The sequence below is a fragment of the Haliotis rufescens genome, unplaced genomic scaffold (assembly GCF_023055435.1).
Source record: "Haliotis rufescens isolate VD_foot unplaced genomic scaffold, xgHalRufe1.0.p SCAF_493, whole genome shotgun sequence".
Taxonomy (NCBI): domain Eukaryota; kingdom Metazoa; phylum Mollusca; class Gastropoda; order Lepetellida; family Haliotidae; genus Haliotis; species Haliotis rufescens.
This window is the reverse complement of record NW_025964216.1, coordinates 1-18347: the sequence shown is the minus strand read 5'-3', so window position 1 is coordinate 18347 and position 18347 is coordinate 1. Positions and strand designations below refer to the sequence as shown.

Sequence of the window (18347 nt, the reverse complement as noted above, 5' to 3'; positions counted from 1 at the left end):
TCACCCCAGCTCTAGTAATAGGTGAGGTGAAATGGGGTTTAACATCGCATCCAAGATTATTGAATATATATAGTGACGTGCGTGCGTGCGTGCGTGTGTGTGCTAGTCCAGACTAATGCCGATGTTATAGTGCTAGCCCACTGAGATACCATGCCGCAGTTCAACCTTTATACCCCACTCGGACACAGTATACTGACTGAGCCAACCAGTACTTGTTTTATCCCCTTAAAGGCAGAATAACAAAAAAAAACATCTTTTAACGTCTTTGGGTATGATGCACCTGGGGATTAAACCCCACATGGGTAACAGCCTTTGGGCAGCAAGACACTAAAATAATTTCTCTTGAAAATCTGATGATAGCAAAAATACCAGGACCTCGCTCTGGGTGGACGCTCTACCACTAGACCACAGAGGCGGTTCCCTCAGTAAAAAGGGATGTCACCTTTACCAAACTGTGACACTGGCATCCTACCCACCTAGACATGATTGAATCAATTCACCTTACTAACATGTCTCCTTTGCAGATGCCCCAGACACAATTACTCTTGCCTGAAAGCGACAAGAGAAAGTCATTAGCACTTTACTATATCACAGACAGGCTGAAATCTCCCCATCCAGGTGTACATCCAAAGTCTACCATCCTCACACCAAAACACCAGACAATGTGTTAATTTGTACAAAATGAATTATTTATTGACATTGGAAGTACATGAGAGGCAGACCCTCTTGACCAGTTCTCCACACACATACAGCCAAGCTAACATCGTAGCATACATGTCATCAGTATACTATGGAATGAACCTTCAAATATTGTAAAACCATGTCAACATACAAAAGATGCAGTTTCAGAGGAAACATACATTTCAAAACTGCACGCTTTGATAGCAAAGGTATATTATGAGAATCTTCTCAATGCAAATCCGTTTTTAAAAAGCACTAATATCAGAGGCTTTCAAGATCCTTTGGTTAGGTGTAACAAAATCTCAATATATCTGACAAAATATATGCCAATACAAACTCTTTGATTTGAGAACAAAAACTCAAACAGGGGACTCTTTATCAGGGATAAACTCCCTATCTGAATTTGGCTGATTAATAAATAAGATAGAATTACAAATCAATATACCATGACAACATCCTACACTGGTTATGGCAATGAGAATATGAAAGTGTACACCAATGTCAGTATCAAAGTAAATAACAACAATCGTAAGATCACCTGACATTTGACAATTAAATTAAACTAACATAATTCATTAAAGAAATTAATTTAATGACATAAATTAGTCCAATGGTCCTCGTGTTATTATGAAAATAGTAATAAATAAAACACAAACACGCTAAAGATTTTCTTTAACACGTCTTTCTCATTTCTTGAACAAAGCACATTTTGTCAGAGTAAGTCGGGCTGATGTACAGAGCTTTACACTCAGAGCAAAATGTACAAGATAGATTCAGAAACTCCAATACAAGAGGGCAAATTCTTAATGATAAAAATGTTTAGTAACAATAAAGTTATGACGGATTAGTGGTATTTACAAGATTTAGGCAAGTCATAATGGGCATATACAGATGGTTCCATGAGAATATACAAAATATATATATGTATATGTATATATAAGTATACAATGCTCCGACAGAAACTGGGGCTAACCTGCTCAGGGTAGTGTGAACTGATGTGGAGTCTTTGATGAGCTATCACACATAATGCTGTCTAGAGTGGAGCCTGCATAAACTGACATCTGTTTGCGTCCAATTCAGAAAGCCAACACCAGAGACGAATCAGTCCCAATTATCTGCCAGAACAGATTCCACTGGCGTAATAGACAAATTAGTGATGAAAATTATATGGATAGATCAGTGGATGTAAGTGATGACACCTGGTGTTCATGAATACAGTAAGGGAGTCCTGCCCTACCGGCAACAACCTCACTCCAGCCATATGATGGCAGCAAGAAACCGATCGAGTTTGGAACGGAGTCCAAGATTTTTTGGTTCAGGCAGCCAATGCTCAACTCAGTACTGTTACGCAAAAGAGTAATGACTCAAGCAATTTGACGAAATTGTTTTGTCAGATCAATGAGTGAGTGAGTATGGTTTGATGCCACTTTTAACAAATATTCCAGCAATATTATGGCTTGGAACACCACAATGGCATCACATAATTTGCCCATGTCGGAAATGGAACCGAGGCCTTCAGTGTGATGAGCGAACGCTTCGACCATAAGGCTACCCCACCACCCCTTATTCCACATGGAGTACACAGATGTCAGTTTGCACAGGCGTCACTGTATCTTCAAACAGGAATTAGCTGAATTTGTAAAGTTTGATGACAACAGCCAAGCTTGGTGGAAATGGTAAACTGGTTCTAAAAGTGCTACATGCCTGGTAAGATTTGCCACAGTTCCAGAAGTGGGGGACTTTGAGCTGGGGAGTATGCAGATAATACTGGTCATTTGCATAAGTCTTTGGGGAGTTAGCTCAACAATACAGTGCATAATCTCATGGTGGTGAAAAAGGCAGATTCTCCCTTCATTCAACATATTCAACAAAATTAAATTTCATTTAAATTTTTAACAAGTGTAACCATTCATCTGAAAGAGGAGAAAATGTACTTTCATAAGAATCCAAACAATCTAGATTCATTATAAAGTAATATTTTTTTCAAATTTACCATGAAGGGAGAACTCGGCCACTAGTGTGTAGGCTAAATTATACAGCGGTTAATTGTGCAAAAAGTACCAATCATGAAATAACAAAGTCTTGTTTTGATTAACAAGCAGGTCGGTAGTATCTCAGAATCCATATAACAGTGCAACAAACTGATAAGTAAAGCAATATGATTTATAATGAACAGTGTGACCAATCTAGAGGATGGTGAGGGAGACTTGCGGTGCAACTGGTTCCTGCTAACCCAGAACAACGGAGCCAACATGTGCCTAGACGTGAACTACATGTCTACATGCATAGATACAAGGATACAAGTGGTTATGATGTCACACAGTCTTAAACTGACGTCTCCGCCAGTCACTTGCTAGGGCACCTTTGGGAATGTCGGCATTGTTGCATAAAGTGATGGAGATGAGGAGGTCACGATGAAGCTACTTGTGGCTGTTCTGTCTGATATACATAGACATATTGCTCTAACAGTGTCCAGGAGACTTGTGTCAGAACTCTTCACCAAAGATGGGATGGTATTTCTTTGACAAGACTTTCTTTTATACCACTGACGATAAAGATCGCTTTGACATTAAACATAATCCAAGGTTTTTTTTATGACTAAAACATTTTTCAAACAATAAGTCGACATTACACGTCAGATTTTTACCAGCATATTTTTTTTAACCAAACATGAACTTTATACATTGTAACCATTTGGATTCAAACCCAGGACTTTGGCGCCAAAGCTTTAACCGCTGGGCCACTCCATATTGACAACAAAACCTTGTGGTCAGACAGTCCTGCTTTTCCTGAAATGCCATCTCATCTTGGTTGAAGAGCGTAATAATACATCCAAACAGTTAGTCCAAAGTTAGTTGTACAAAGCTGTCTTTCTACCACTGCCTAGTTCACACTGGTAGTTGAAGGTCGCACAAGTAACACTACATTTGTAAGTCTCTTTCCAGTCAGTATATATTAATCTATTTGTCTGGCACTTACGATGTCCTCTAACAGCGGTCTACAATGATTGTCTACAATCTCACCACAAAGTCAATGTTAAAGTGATATGATAATTATACTACTGTTTCACAGTACATCAGAATCTGCCATGGTCCATCCTTTCCTCACAGGAGCTTGTAGAAAAGATGGAACGGCCAGTATGTTTATTCCTGCAAATCGTGAACATTGGGCTGTAGATATCTATCTGACAGCATCATCTCCAGAAGAAACACCTCCACAGAAGAAAGGAGTCGACAGGACTATCAGCCAGGCCATTACCGTTTCGTTCAGAAGCACCTGTGGTTGAGAGAACCACGAAGATGAGAGGCGGCCATATTGTTGTCCATCTCCAGGCAGCCTCCATATAGCACCTTGATGTTGCAGAAACAGGATTCACTTATGACGGCGAATATACAACACACGAACGTTCTTCATCCACAGAAGGTACTTATGGGGCCTACGGCTACATGGCTCAGAAGGCAAGACTGTGTCTTTCTCTCATGTAAATCCCAAAAACTGCATCCCCTAATCTCAATGTTGAAATATTATCCAGGCAAAAAAAAAATTGAAAGACATTTGGTCAGGAGCGTGGCAATATCATAGCACCATCACAAATCAGCCAGTGTGTTAGTTCCGTCATTGGTCTCTACAGCTAGCCGTGGTCTAGCATCCATCTCACAACATTACGATGATCCAACGATGAACCTCCATCACAGATGAAGGAGCAATATCAGCCCCTGGTCTAGGGGAATCTGCTGTGACAGTGACAGTGGATTCAGGAAACCATAGAAAGCACAATCTGTTCAATAACTGGCAATTATTCTTATATTTGATAATCGGATCCTTCAGAGAAGACTTCTCCTAAACGTATTCAGTAGGATCGCACCGATCTTCTCAATACCATTGTCTGTATGATTCACATTTCCCTCTCAGTCACAACATACAAACTCACAGATATTCAAAGTAATCCGTCAAACGGATTCTCTAGTTCTATAGTTTCCGAATGTCTCAATCATCCTCAAACACTACACTAATCTTCATCATGTTCACAAGGATCTGTGTCAGTGTATCTGGGGTCTATTCCTCTAGATTGTAGAATGCATTCCGATGAGAGGAGCAGAGCAGGCCAGCGAAAGAAGACGGACTAGAGTGTGTGCATGTGTGTGTGTCGCCATCACACGTACGCTGTCTTGTTGGATGGCCCCTCCATGTTAGTGATGACCTGCTCCAGTCTCATTGACAGCTGCTGAGCACTTGCTTGGTTGTCCACATCAAGAGCATTTAAGATCTGTAATGTACAACAGTAGTTGTTAGGGAATATATCTGAAGAAATATGACACCAAGATCATTTAAGATCTGTATTGTATGATGTCGAGCAGTTGTAAGGGAATATGTTTAAAGAAATATGACACCAAAATCATTAAAGATTTGAAATGTATAAAAGTAATTGTTTTAAGGGAATATGTCTGAAAAAATATGACACCAAGATCATTTAAGATCTGTATTGTATAATGTCAAGCAGTTGTAAGGGAACATGTTTAAAGAAATATGACACCAAAATCATTAAAGATTTGAAATGTATAACAGTAGCTGTTAATGAATATGTCTGAAGACATTTCACACCAAAATCATTTCAGATGTGTAATGTACAACACAAGTTATTAGGAATATGTCTGAAGAAATGTGACACCAAAATCATTTAAAATTTGTAATGTACAACAGTAATTGTTATGGAGGAAAGGACAAATGGATAAATATGACATCAAGAACAAGATGATCTGTAATGTGCAACACTAGTTGTTTGAGAATGTTACCAATGAAATATCACACTGAGATATTCAAACTGTGTTCACTGCACACATGGCTGTCAGGGACACTTTGTTAAGGGATAGTACATCGCACCAATAATATATTCAGCTTCAACACGTCAATTATTGTCCGTATGACAAGTCTTCAACATTTCGTTGTCTCCAACACATTTGTAAAAATATGGAATCTCTCTTCAGTTTGCAAGAACCCTTTGGCAGTACTTTTTGTCAGAAGCAAGCACTGTTTTTACAACCAGAGTGAGTGATTCAGTTTTGCAGTGCGCTCTTTTAAGCAGTACTCTCTCCTATCCTGGCAGGGACACAAATAATGGGCTTCACACATTGCACCCATGTGGGGAATCAAACTTGGGGCTCAATGAGACAAACAAATGTTTTAACCACCAAAGCTACCCATTCACCTCTACCCAGTCATGTCTACTCAGTCACCTCCTCTACCCAGTCACCTCTCTACCCAGTCACCTCTACCCAGTCACCTCTCTACCCAGCCGCCTCTACCCAGTCACCTCTACCCAGTCGCCTCTACCCAGTCGCCTCTACCCAGTCGCCTCTAGCCAGTCACCTCTACCCAGTCACCTCTACCCAATCCATTCACCTCTACCCAGTCACCTCTCTACCCAGTCACCTCTACCCAGTCACCTCTCTACCCAGCCGCCTCTACCCAGTCACCTCTACCCAGTCGCCTCTACCCAGTCGCCTCTAGCCAGTCACCTCTAGCCAGTCACCTCTACCCAGTCACCTCTACCCAATCACCTCTAGATGCAGTAAGATGATAGACTACCATGTTCCTCCAGTCAGTCTTTACATAATAAAATATATATTTAAGATTCTTTGGAATATCTTAACTTGTTGATATAGTTTTCAAACTCAGTTTACAGAACTCACAGACTTAACCATAGTGAGCAGTTATGTTATCGAAATAAGAACATTTTTCAACCAAATTGTCAGTTTACTTTAATGTCTGAATTGGTCTAAAACCTATCAGCATAAAAGAGCCATTTCTATGTGTCACATGCACAATATGAATAATCCAAAAGTTTCAACCGTCGTCTCATGTCATGGTTTACCATTAATTCCCCATTAGTGACAGAAACAGTTTATTTACCACATACTGCTTTTCAGAACATTTAAAAAAAATTCCACACAAAATATTCCAAAATAGACGCTATGTGTAATTGAGCACTTCCGCCTGGCATTTTATGAAACATACAAAAATATCCCCGCTCTCCATTAAGTAACCAGCCATTTTTACATTGATTGCTGCTCGGCGCAAATTGATGACTTTACAATTTATTTCCCAATGATCAAAAACACAGAAATCAATAATGTCACTTCTTACACTAAGGCCTATCATCTATCAAAAGAAATTACCATCTGAAACTCCCAGTTATGCCAAAATGAGTGATTTTAAATAGGTTTACTTTTTTGTAGCCAAGTTGTGATGAGAATATGAAACTATGTAATCAAAATAGGAAAGATGATAAAAAGCTGAATATTGACTTCTGTGCGTGATGAGTAGAGCACTAAGGATGTGTTTTATATATATTCTTCCAGCGGATTGTTGGCCGACTTGTGAATCCATTTGAAAACCATTTTTATTATTTTGTGCTGCATGTATTATGTTGTAGCTAATGTATTTTACAGTTTTTCTTTCTATGGTGTCTATGGGAAAATACATACACTTTCAGCCCAACAAATCAATACATTTGAAATATCTGGTAAGATTTCTGTGACTTAAGCTTATGAGAATGGGAGGGAAAAAGGTTTTGAAAGTTACATAAATGTTTCAGCTGTTGAAATAAATATCTTGAAAGATGTTGTTTTTTATACGAAAACCATCCATCACTTTTCAACAGCTGGAAATAAAATATTTCAAACGAAAAATATGTGTGCCAAATTAATTTGAAAATAGTCTTCACATTAAATGATGATGATGATGATGATGATGATGATGATGGACATATGTAATGCCCCGACTGCCCACTGATGCATCCTCGCAGCACTACATTATTCATTATTAACACCCTGGTCAATGGATCAGTGTTCACTAGAACTTCATTCTCAGATCCCTGGGGAGAATACAAACCAATTTCAGAATTATGACCCGCAACTGCCTGTGATGAACTCACCTCTGAATGATACTTGGACACGTAAGAATACAACTCCCTCAAAGCACTGGATATATAGAACTTCCCTGTACACATCTGAAATACACACACAATAAATGAAATATAAACCATAGTCTCGCAAATAAATAAAACATTAAACATGTTATGAAAAAAGATTCTGTTGACATTGTTTTCCATTTTAAGCTTAAATGATACATATATATTTCACAAAAAAAAAAAATATTCACATTTATTTTTAATTTATCAACAGAAAAAGTCTAAAAATATTGGGCGGTACAAATTTAAACATTTCCAGTTCCAGTTCCAGTTCCAGCACAATAAATAAGATAACCTCACTCTAGCGAGACAGGATTAATATTCCAGTCCATACACACTGATTTCAATAACACTTAATGTATATTTGGGATGATATTATGATATTATCGGGAAGATATTTTACTTGACATTACAATGTTTAGGAAGAGAATGATTGATAATGTAGTTAGCGATATTTCAGTTATGTCACACCAGCCAGCAACTAATTTGACATAATTTGGGCCTGACAAACCAATGGATGACAGTATGAGCACAACACAATCAGTGAGGACACTCTGCAACCAACCAATCCTCATTATTTTGCAATCAACATGGGCTACTGGGGACCTATTCCTGCACAGTCACATTGTGAAGTGTTTGTTGTTGTTGTTTAACAATGTACTCAGCAATATTCCAGCTATATGACATCTGCCAGTAAATAATCAAGTCTGGACCAGACAATCAAGTGATTGATATTGTGAGCCATGATCCATGACATTGGGGTATGATGACACGCTAGTCGCTTAACCAGACCACCCCGTCCATTTGGTTGGAGTGAGTGAGTGAGTATGGTTTTTACACCGCTTTTAGCAATATCACAGCGAGGGACACCAGAAATGGAATTCCCACATTGCACCCCTGTAGAAATTGAACACCTGAACTACTCCACAGCCCCTACATCAGTACCCCCAGTACCAGGTGGCACAGCGGGTACAGCACTCACCCGAGACACTTCCGCCAGGAAGGAGTTCATGTCCTGATCACTGACTGCCGGCTGATCCCGGATGTCCTGGAAGTATTTTTCTACAGACTTGCGGTAGTGGACGATATCTTTGGCAAACAGCAGCTTGTTGGATGGAGAGTCCTAGGGAGATGAAATCACATATATGCAATATCCTTAGTCATGAAAACAAAAGGTGAGGTGAGGTGAGGTGAGGTGAGGTGAGGTGAGGTGAGGTGAGGTGAGAAGTTGCCTTCAAGATTATTGCGCTTATTTAGCGACATACATTCACGTGTGTGGCTGCTTGTACTAGTCCAAACTAAAGCCGGTCTTATAGTACCAGCCCACAAGTGGATGTTTTCTTTGTTTGTTTGTTGTTTAACGCTGCACTCAGAAATATTCCAGCTATATGACGGCGGTCTGTAAATAATGGAATCTGGACCAGACAATCCAGTGATTGACATTGTGAACATCAATCTATTGGGATATGATGACATGCATCAACCAAGTCAGCAAGCCTGACCACCCAATCCCATTAGTCACCACTGAAGACAAGCATAGTAGCCTTTAATGGCAAGCATGGGTTGCTGAAGACCTATTCTACCCTGACATCTTCATGACTAGACTAGCGGATGTACAGGACTTTACAAGCTCAGTTGGCTCCTACACCAGGGTCAAGGGTGTCCATTCATGTCACCTCTTATGCTTATCATGAGTTTACAAGATGCAAAGGCCTTGTAAACTTTATTTACCTTTCCCAGTCTGTGTTCTGAGGTGGAGCAACTATCCATGAAAGTCTGTGCCACCACTGAGAGACATGAGTCTACAATATGGGGCTTATTGATGTCAAACACGAAGTCTGGATTCTTCACGATGTTCACCCAGAACCTCAAAGGCAAGCTGTTTAAGAAAACAAAGCAGAACCACTTAATCTTCAATTTTTCATTTCGTATCAGTTCACATTATTTGCTGTATTTAAGTTAATTATTCACGTGATGGATAATATTCCATTTTCTGCTTTAAGAGATCAAAGGAAACAGAGTATGTTCATACGGCAAATTGATAATCAATTCTTTCATATCATATGTGGCATGTGTTACAAATATATTGAGTTACGCATTAATACCAAAATAATATCAAAAGAGTGTAATTGCCTCAGAACTAACCACATTTCCCCAGAGCCTACATGCTAGCAAGGCACTACTGGATTTAAGAAGCCCAACATCAAAGCAGACATAAAAGGGAGGAAACGGCATATTTTTCACAGTTTCTTTCTTAAGCGAAGGAGAGCGGTAATCACCTGTTACATTTCCACGTGTGTACCACATCAGGATCTGTCAGCCCGTAATGCCCAGCTGACTGGTCCAAGAAGTCGAACAGGTACTTAATGATGGGCGGCATTGTATGATTGGTGCTCAACATTGCCTTGAATAAATCATCGATGTACTTTTGTAGTGTTCCCTGCAAAAACAATCATTTCAATCATATACAACGTAAAGAAATACCTTGAAGAAATTGACAAATGTCCTTTTGTTACTGTTTGAACACATTTGTATATCTGAGCTTCATGGGTATTTGAGTCCTTAATGGTCAAGTGACTTATTTCCTTGGAGTGTGTATGGCCAGTCTGGACGGCCTTGGGGACTTGCTCCGAGGATGGACATTTGAATTTCCAGGGGTCAAGGTCCAGGTCGTCTATGTGATTTGGATTTAACACAGTTCAAACATTATTTCAGTTATATCACAGTGTGTCAGCTTGAAGTAGAACGACATCCAGAAGTGATGCACTTTGGCGAAACCAACAAGTAAAGGTATGGTGCTGACAAACATTTTCAGTCAAAACTGAAGTCCTTGATGAATTTAACTTCAAATTTAGTTTGTTTTAAAACAGTGTTATGGACGAATAGAAAGAGCTGGCGATAAAACATCATATATAAATAAAAAGCGAAAATAAAAAATCACAGGAACTGGCCTAGATCTACAGAGAATGCATCTTAGTGCTATGTCTAACTATGGGATGTTAAAGTATGGGAGTTCCAGTCTTAGCGCTAAGATAGTTATCAAAACAAGACCCTGTGAGGGAGAAACATTTTGTTTGTCAATTTGGGATCTTTGGTATCCATACAGAAAGAATTTGAAAACCAGAATCAACTTTAACTCGAAATCAGAAAAGATGTGTTTTTGTGCTTAAGTCCATCTCTAAACACATCGAATGAGATGTGAACCCGTACAACGATATTGTATGTTTGAATATCTCATGCCTATATTCCCAGAAACTTAATTTGATTTTTGTGAAAATCTTTTGAAATATATAACAAAATGAATCGATATGCATTTTTAAAGAGTTTCATCATAAATGGATTGACAGTCTGTGTTGCAACTTACCTTTGTGGACAAAAGTCTGGTAAGGAAGATTTCAGAAATCATTTTGACCCCCCCATCCTTCTGTGTGGCATCATCATGCTTGGCCTGAAACATGCACACAAGGTTAATGTCAGTCAGTCAGTGAGTGAGTTAGTCAGGTGAGCTATACACATCTAGCATTGAAGCATCAATCAGGGAATCCCAAGACATTTCTTCTAAAACTACCCAAGTTAGAATTCTTTGACAAGTCAAGCAAATGCTTAAACCAAGGTTACCCCAAAGTTCAACACCTACAAGTCTACGACAGTGAAAACAGTTGGAGAAATAACATATATACTAGTCAGCTTTTGACAGGGATATATATCCCTATAGCATGAAATATCTGTATCCCTATCAAAATTTGAGTAGTATGTCTATTACTAATCTTTACCCAATGAGAATTGTTTTATGCCAATTTTAGCAATATTCCAGCAATATGGCGGGGGACACCATAAATGCTCTTCACACACTGTAGGGATTAAAACTCGGGCTTTCGGTGTGACGAGTGAACGCTTTAACCACAAGGCCACCCAACCACCCCTTTACCCTATGTGAACTGTGATTTTTTTAAAAGATAGTTTCAGAAACGGTACATAAACCTGTAAAAGTATTGCCAATGGCTTCAGCAGTCTCTTATGGTAATGAATTCCATACAACTAATTGCAAGCTAAGAGTTAGACATAGCCTTTTTATCTGTTTGGATGCCATCAATGTCAGGACAGTTTCTAACCATGATCAAAGGCAGGTCTCATAACAGTTCATCCCTTTCATAAGTATTTAGAATACATCAAAGGATAATCTTGACAAATATAATAATAATGCAAATCTATGCTATTAACCATTGGAGGAAGTCTATTACTGACATAAAATAGCATCCTTTATATCAAATGCATAAAAGGTCCAGCTAATTCCCTACAATCTAATAATCATTATTACACCAAGCAGCTTCCATAACTTAACCCCTGCACTGTTAATTATTAAACATCATAAATAATTCCATAAATATAAAAATAAATAATTAAAAAATCTTTTTTTGTTAAAAAAACCCACATACTAAGAGCGGTATCAGTCATACATTAGGCACGTCATTAAGAGTTAATACCACAGCAATACTCCGTCTGACGAGCCAGAGAGGGTTAATTATCACCTGTCCAATCAGACAGGCTAAGGAGGGATGATCATTATGGGATAGGGGTACTTACAAGATGCCAATGGCGGGTGCCGGGGTCGTTGTCCATCTTCATGATGGGGAAGGCTGAATTCACAGACATAACAGTGTTATCTAATGAACCTGTGAAAACCAAGCCAAATACATAGGTGTACTTATATAATAAGCCTTCATACGAACTTCCATATATCACACACGGAGGGAACCATGCAGACTAGTACAGCTACATCTACACATGGAGTCTGGTATAAACACAAGAAAAAGATAAGATATATGTTTAAATATAATAAAGCCAGCTCATGCACTTATTAATGACAATGTTTTCTTCATGGATCACAGATTTGCCTTGTCCAATATGTTTTATGTTATTGGGCGTGAGATATGATTCTCCTAAAGACTATGTTGAATGGGTGACAGTTAAGTGTACTTCTGTTGAAAATCTAAAGGGTTTTATGGTGATGAAATTGGTATTTATGGCTATGATGTAACAGAGGTATGGTATTCAAAAAATTGTATACTATACGAAAGAAAATAAAGAACACCCAAATTTTCCATATGACTACAGTAAACATGTCATGACTTGACAGATTAACTACAGTCACATGGAAAAATTGGATTTTCCTTAACTTCTTTTGAGTGTACATATTTTTTCACATTCTACTAAAGATTATGAAAATAATAAGAAGCTGCTGTCTGAAAGGGGATTCATTGTCTGCAACATAATTGGTCCATAACTCATAATTCTTGATTTATTCTCTCATTGTGACATTCTTGTTTTATTAGTTCCAACTTAAAGAGCAGAAAACCATCTTAATGAGTCTGTGAGCCAAGCAAAAACGATGCTTAACCTTAAATACTTCTGAATATATATTTGCAAGAGAAAAAACAGTTTTTATGCAAATAGTGTCATAAATAAACAATAACTGATGGAAATTTCAGAAACGTAGAAACAATAGATGTTTTTTCAGTTCAAACTAAACTATTTTCTCTCGGTTTTTTTATAGCCCTGGAACATATCAATTCCACCTGACAAGCAAAAAAGCTTTTAACATTTTGGTCCAGGTATTCCCAAATCACATTAAGAATTAATAACCTTATCTCGAACCCACTCCATTTTTTTTTTGAGTCATCGAAGTATTTTTATGGCATTATTATAAGATGGAATTGGAGCATTACGAAGGAATTCACAAGAGATTTATGATGATGATGATGACGATGATAATAACTGAATGTATCTCCCGATAAATCAAGCTAGGTCATATGTCGAAGCCCATGCTCCGAATACGGCAACGCATCATGCAATATGAGGATTTATTACATGATTACAACATCAATCATGATCAGAAGGTTATTGTTCTAGAACAATGTGAATACTGCACGACAATAATGTTATTGCACATGCAAGTACACGAGTAACTCGCTATCAATAAATCCCCATTACTGCAATTATATAATTTTTTTCAAACTAATTTACATAACCTTAAACCTTTTTCACAAATAATATACATCCCGATACAGGTATTACAGAAACACAACATTAATACATCAATTTTAATTTCATTTCATTTCCATCAGTAAACGGTAATTCCAAACATTTGCAAATATTTAGAATAATATTTGTTACATTCTAAAAGTTGACCAATTCTTGCTGGATTCCACTCACCATTCAAAGACTTGATGGTTTGCTGCCGGTGCAGCAGAGACATGTAAGCGCCATCTGTTACTTTGTAATATGACAGCATGTTATAACGGCGCCAGCCATCCTTGCAGGGAGTGGTAGACTCCTCATCTTGGAGCAGAACGGGACCTGTGGGACCATTTCTCCACTCTGAAACCAGAAATACGTGGAGGAATATCTATCTCAGCCTACACCGCCGAACCATTTCCCTTAACAAACAAACATCTTATGGTAAAAACACCACATTCTTGATCTCCGACACACCCCGCATCAATAAAACATCCCCATGACTCTACTTTAGTTTGGTTGTATGACCCTCAATAGCACTGTTTCCACCAAACAAAAAAAAGCTGCCTCCTAAAAAAAAAACCTGTCTGAAAACTGCCAATTTATCCTGTTTCCAGCATTATGAAGGAATGCTAATGGTATAATATCAACATTTTTTACCAAGACGTTTTTGTTGCAGTGTTAGAAAGAGATTTTTTGACAATGGAGTTAATTTAACGCTTATAGTTTTTAAAAAGAGATTCCAACGAAAACATACTTCATCATTTAATGTGTTCTCACATTGTAATGAAGCGGAGAATGTGATACTGATATCACATCGCATCTTTACAACAAGAAAGCCTCTGGCTTTAGCTGAGTACAGTCTGGCCATGCAGGGAGAATTAAGAAGACCACATACTTTGCAAGTCTAACCTGTCTCATGGTCTGTTGCTCCGCATGTTTCAAACTTGAACATTTGGAACATCAAAAACAAATTACCCATGAAATTACCAAAGGAACACCACCTACCAGATGTGACCCCATCACTTACTGCCAAACTTCTTCTAATTTAAGCATTTTCTCGGATTCTTAATTGTTAAAAATTTGCATATTAAAAAATTGTTTCATTTTTTTCAAAAGCCTGTAGAGTCATTATGATTGGCTAAAGATCTATGTTTTGAACAGGGAGCTGCAGTGAGAAGGTAATGTTTCAACATACCTAGAATCCTAGATCATGTTGTACGGACAGTCCCGTAAGAAGGGAACGTTTCCACATACCTAGATCTAAGTCTTGTAAGGACAGTACTGTAAGAAGGGAACATTTCCACATACCTAGATCTAAGTCTTGTAAGGACAGTACTGTAAGAAGGGAACATTTCCACATACCTAGATCTAAGTCTTGTACGGACAGTCTTGTAAGAAGGGAACATTTCCACATACCTAGATCTAAATCTTGTACGGACGGCCGCTGTGAGAAGGGAACGTTTCTACACAGCATGTCCAGCATCTTTTCCTTGGCCTGGGTTACGGTATCACAGTCGAGGACACGGCACTGGCTGATCTCGCCATTATGCTCCACATTGAGTGTCTGCAAAAACAGCAAGCATTTAAACAGTACCCTTGAAGCATACACACAAAAAGACACATTGACATCACCTTGAAATATTGTTGTCGCCCTACATATTGGTCTTCAGCAACCCATGCTTGTCTCCACAGTGAAGACCTGGGTTAGAATCGTTAGCTAGATGTAGGAGAAAAGCCAGCTTTTGTGAAATCCACGAGCTTGGGCATGGTGCTGACAAATCTAGAACCATAATCAGCGTGAATCTGGGATTCTACTCATGATCATAGGATTCTGGTATACATAAGGGGCACAACTCTGCACAACAAATTGCAGTGCCTTAGACAACTGGGTCACTCATGCCACTTTAATGGACATAAATCGTCAATGATGCTGCGAAATGGTTGTTTTTTCAAAACTATTTCAAGAGAATCCTCTTCGAAATGACACCACATTCATATCATAAGACAAACAGTCTTATTTCTTGAGGCACAAACATAATCAGACTTGAATCTAATCAAGCACAATGGCTTAAACAGCTACTTTCTCTAAAGGAAGAAACCAATATACTTCAAACATCTAACAGCATATCCAATCAGTCAGCCTCACATTAATACATTCCTTAAGATAATTCAAACAACTTTTACTGTTATTTCAAAATATCAAGCTGACCCTTACCCTTCACCTGACCTTGACATTGGCATGGGCAGCAATGAATATCTTGTGAGTCACAGAAACAACAGGTGCTTGTTATTGCGGTTTGGGGTAAGATTCTAAAGCATGGTTCCCAGCCATAACCAAAACAAGATCTGTGGTAATTACTTTTTGCCAAATTTCTTAAGTAAGGATCAATTCTTGAGCAGCTTCTAGACATAATAAGGAATATCATCTCCGATTCCTCAAACAAGGATTATATTGTCACAAACTTCAAAATAACAGATTAAAGATATATTTCTGCCAAAAATATATCTACTGCAATTCTAAGCCAATTCCAAAACCATGAACACATTCCAAGAATCCTAAAAACATAAGTTATGCAATTGGACAGAAAACAGTGAAACAAGTGGAGATTCTTGTTGTGGTTTCCGTTACAGCTGCAGGATGCTGTGTTTACTCAACATCAACTAATTCTTGTCCTGTTTCTTGATTCAACAAGAATGGTTATTGTGTTTTTGTGAACTTCTCGACTATGATCAATCGCTGGACTCAAGATACAGCAATACAGTGGAGTGTTTTCTTGGATTTGTGAAACATGGATCGATTCTTACCATCACTTTGGGCTCTATTTTCTCTCTAAGCAGTTTATCCTCGGACAGAGAGTATCTGGCATCTCCTGTCACGTAATCAACTGGTCCCTTCTCCGCCTGTAGCTTTATTGCTTTGTATAACATAAACAGAGGAGAGCCGGCATGATCCTGCAAGATAACATTACACCAGTGTTACTGATACACCTCACATGATGTAATGCCTTGTGTTTATTTGGATATCATTTCAGCTGGCCGGTAATCATGTTTTGGCAACAGCTTGGAAATAGGATCAAGAACAAAGCACTGATACCATATTCAATGTAAAAAAGAACCCCTATACTTTTACCAATATTATGAATGTAGAGTAAGTGAGTGAGTATGGTTTTATGCTGCTTTTAGCAATATTCCAGCAATATCATGGCGGGGCCAGAAATGGGCTTCACACATTGTACCCATGTCGGGAAACGAACCCGGGTCTTCGGCGTGACAAGCAAACGCTTTAACCACTAGGCTACCCGACCGCCATGAATGTAGAGTGACTTAGTAATTATTGGAACTCATCATTGTCAGTAGATTTTACTGTTATTATAATGGACTACTATCAGCTGAGCTTACTTGCCCAAACACAAATTTACTAAACTCGGGCTTTGGGCTATTGGCTAAAGTCGCAGACTGTATACATTTTCACATGTCTTGTATACATATACATGTTCAGCATGCATTAAAAAGCAGGGAACACACATCCTACACTCACTAAATCTGTGGATGTCCTCGTGATTTCTGTCAGGTCATTTATTGGGTGAAATGCGGTATGTGTTACACAACATAAACATATTTTCGGTCAAGAAAATACATTGTATAAATTGCAACATTGATAATGATGACAGGCTTCCATATTGAAAAATATTTGGCTAAATATTTATGTCAGGAATAAGCTGAAGTATTATGATAAAACACAACGTGCTGCCAGGTTCAAAAGGGCAACAGGGAGGCTTGGACAAAGAAAAGACAGTATCAAAATAACATGCAAGGTGCTTTGGCCAAAAAATGTGAAATAGTAAACCATATCAAAATAACATAAAACAACTCAAATGTAAAAGTTCTCATGGGGCAGTTAAGACAAAAAAACAACACATTTTGAGACAGAAGCAAGATGATAAAAGAACTAGAAAGCCCTTAACACAAATAGAAGATGATTTTCAAAGAAAATATGATTATATCGGTGATAAAAATTGAAGGGAAAATTTCCATTAAAATAACATCACATTTATGCCTAAATTAAATGAACACATATCGCAAGGATAGTCTAACATGAATATTTCATGGATATGAAAAGAGCAATTACGTCACTGTTACCTTCAAATACTTGTACAGACACAGCGACATCCAGTTGCTAAGTAACTTTTCTACGACCGACTCCGTCCTGAAAACACAAACCCATTTCGATCAAACACACAATTAATTATTAAATTGTTCTTTTTCTAACATATCCCCAGCCCTGTAATCTTGATATATTTTACAACGAAAAAGGTTGAGATTTGATCGATATTGATTTTATGCACTTGTTAAGAGACTGGCAGCAGTAAAATAAGATTAAAGCGAACAGATTGACTCAGTACTGTTGGGAAGGTCACGATGCTCACATCTGAATAACCCAATTTACTAATACTATCAAATTAATGGAAAATTACTTATGAGCTTCAAACCAAGGAAATGCAATGTTTCTGCTCAGATTTAATTAACTTCTCATTAAAAAACCTTGAGACTATAATGAAATCATATGCTGCATTTAATTCACACATCAAAAATAATTTATTACCTAAATCGTGAATATTATTGAATGTACCAGATGTATAAATTGATTCACTTAGTTGTCATTTTCGAAAGCAATTCA

At 38.0% G+C, this 18347-nt stretch overlaps 1 protein-coding gene across 2 annotated transcripts; it reads right to left on the bottom strand.

The window, feature by feature from the left end:
• Positions 1 to 667: 667 nt before the first annotated feature.
• Positions 668 to 17872, bottom strand: LOC125371608 (plexin-A1-like). 2 transcript variants are annotated; one of them, XM_048383535.1, is made up of 11 exons: positions 17810 to 17872; positions 16475 to 16621; positions 15086 to 15233; positions 13865 to 14029; positions 12236 to 12324; positions 11016 to 11099; positions 9931 to 10091; positions 9383 to 9530; positions 8634 to 8774; positions 7616 to 7690; positions 668 to 4948 (listed from the first exon to the last, which is right to left on the bottom strand). In XM_048383535.1, the coding sequence occupies exons 1-11, from the start codon at positions 17837 to 17839 to the stop codon at positions 4835 to 4837; spliced, it is 1302 nt and encodes a 433-aa protein (XP_048239492.1). In that variant the 5' UTR covers positions 17840 to 17872; the 3' UTR covers positions 668 to 4834. The 2 variants fall into 2 exon arrangements, with proteins under 2 accessions (XP_048239492.1, XP_048239493.1); XM_048383536.1 differs by having other exon boundaries at positions 12236 to 12288.
• Positions 17873 to 18347: the final 475 nt, after the last annotated feature.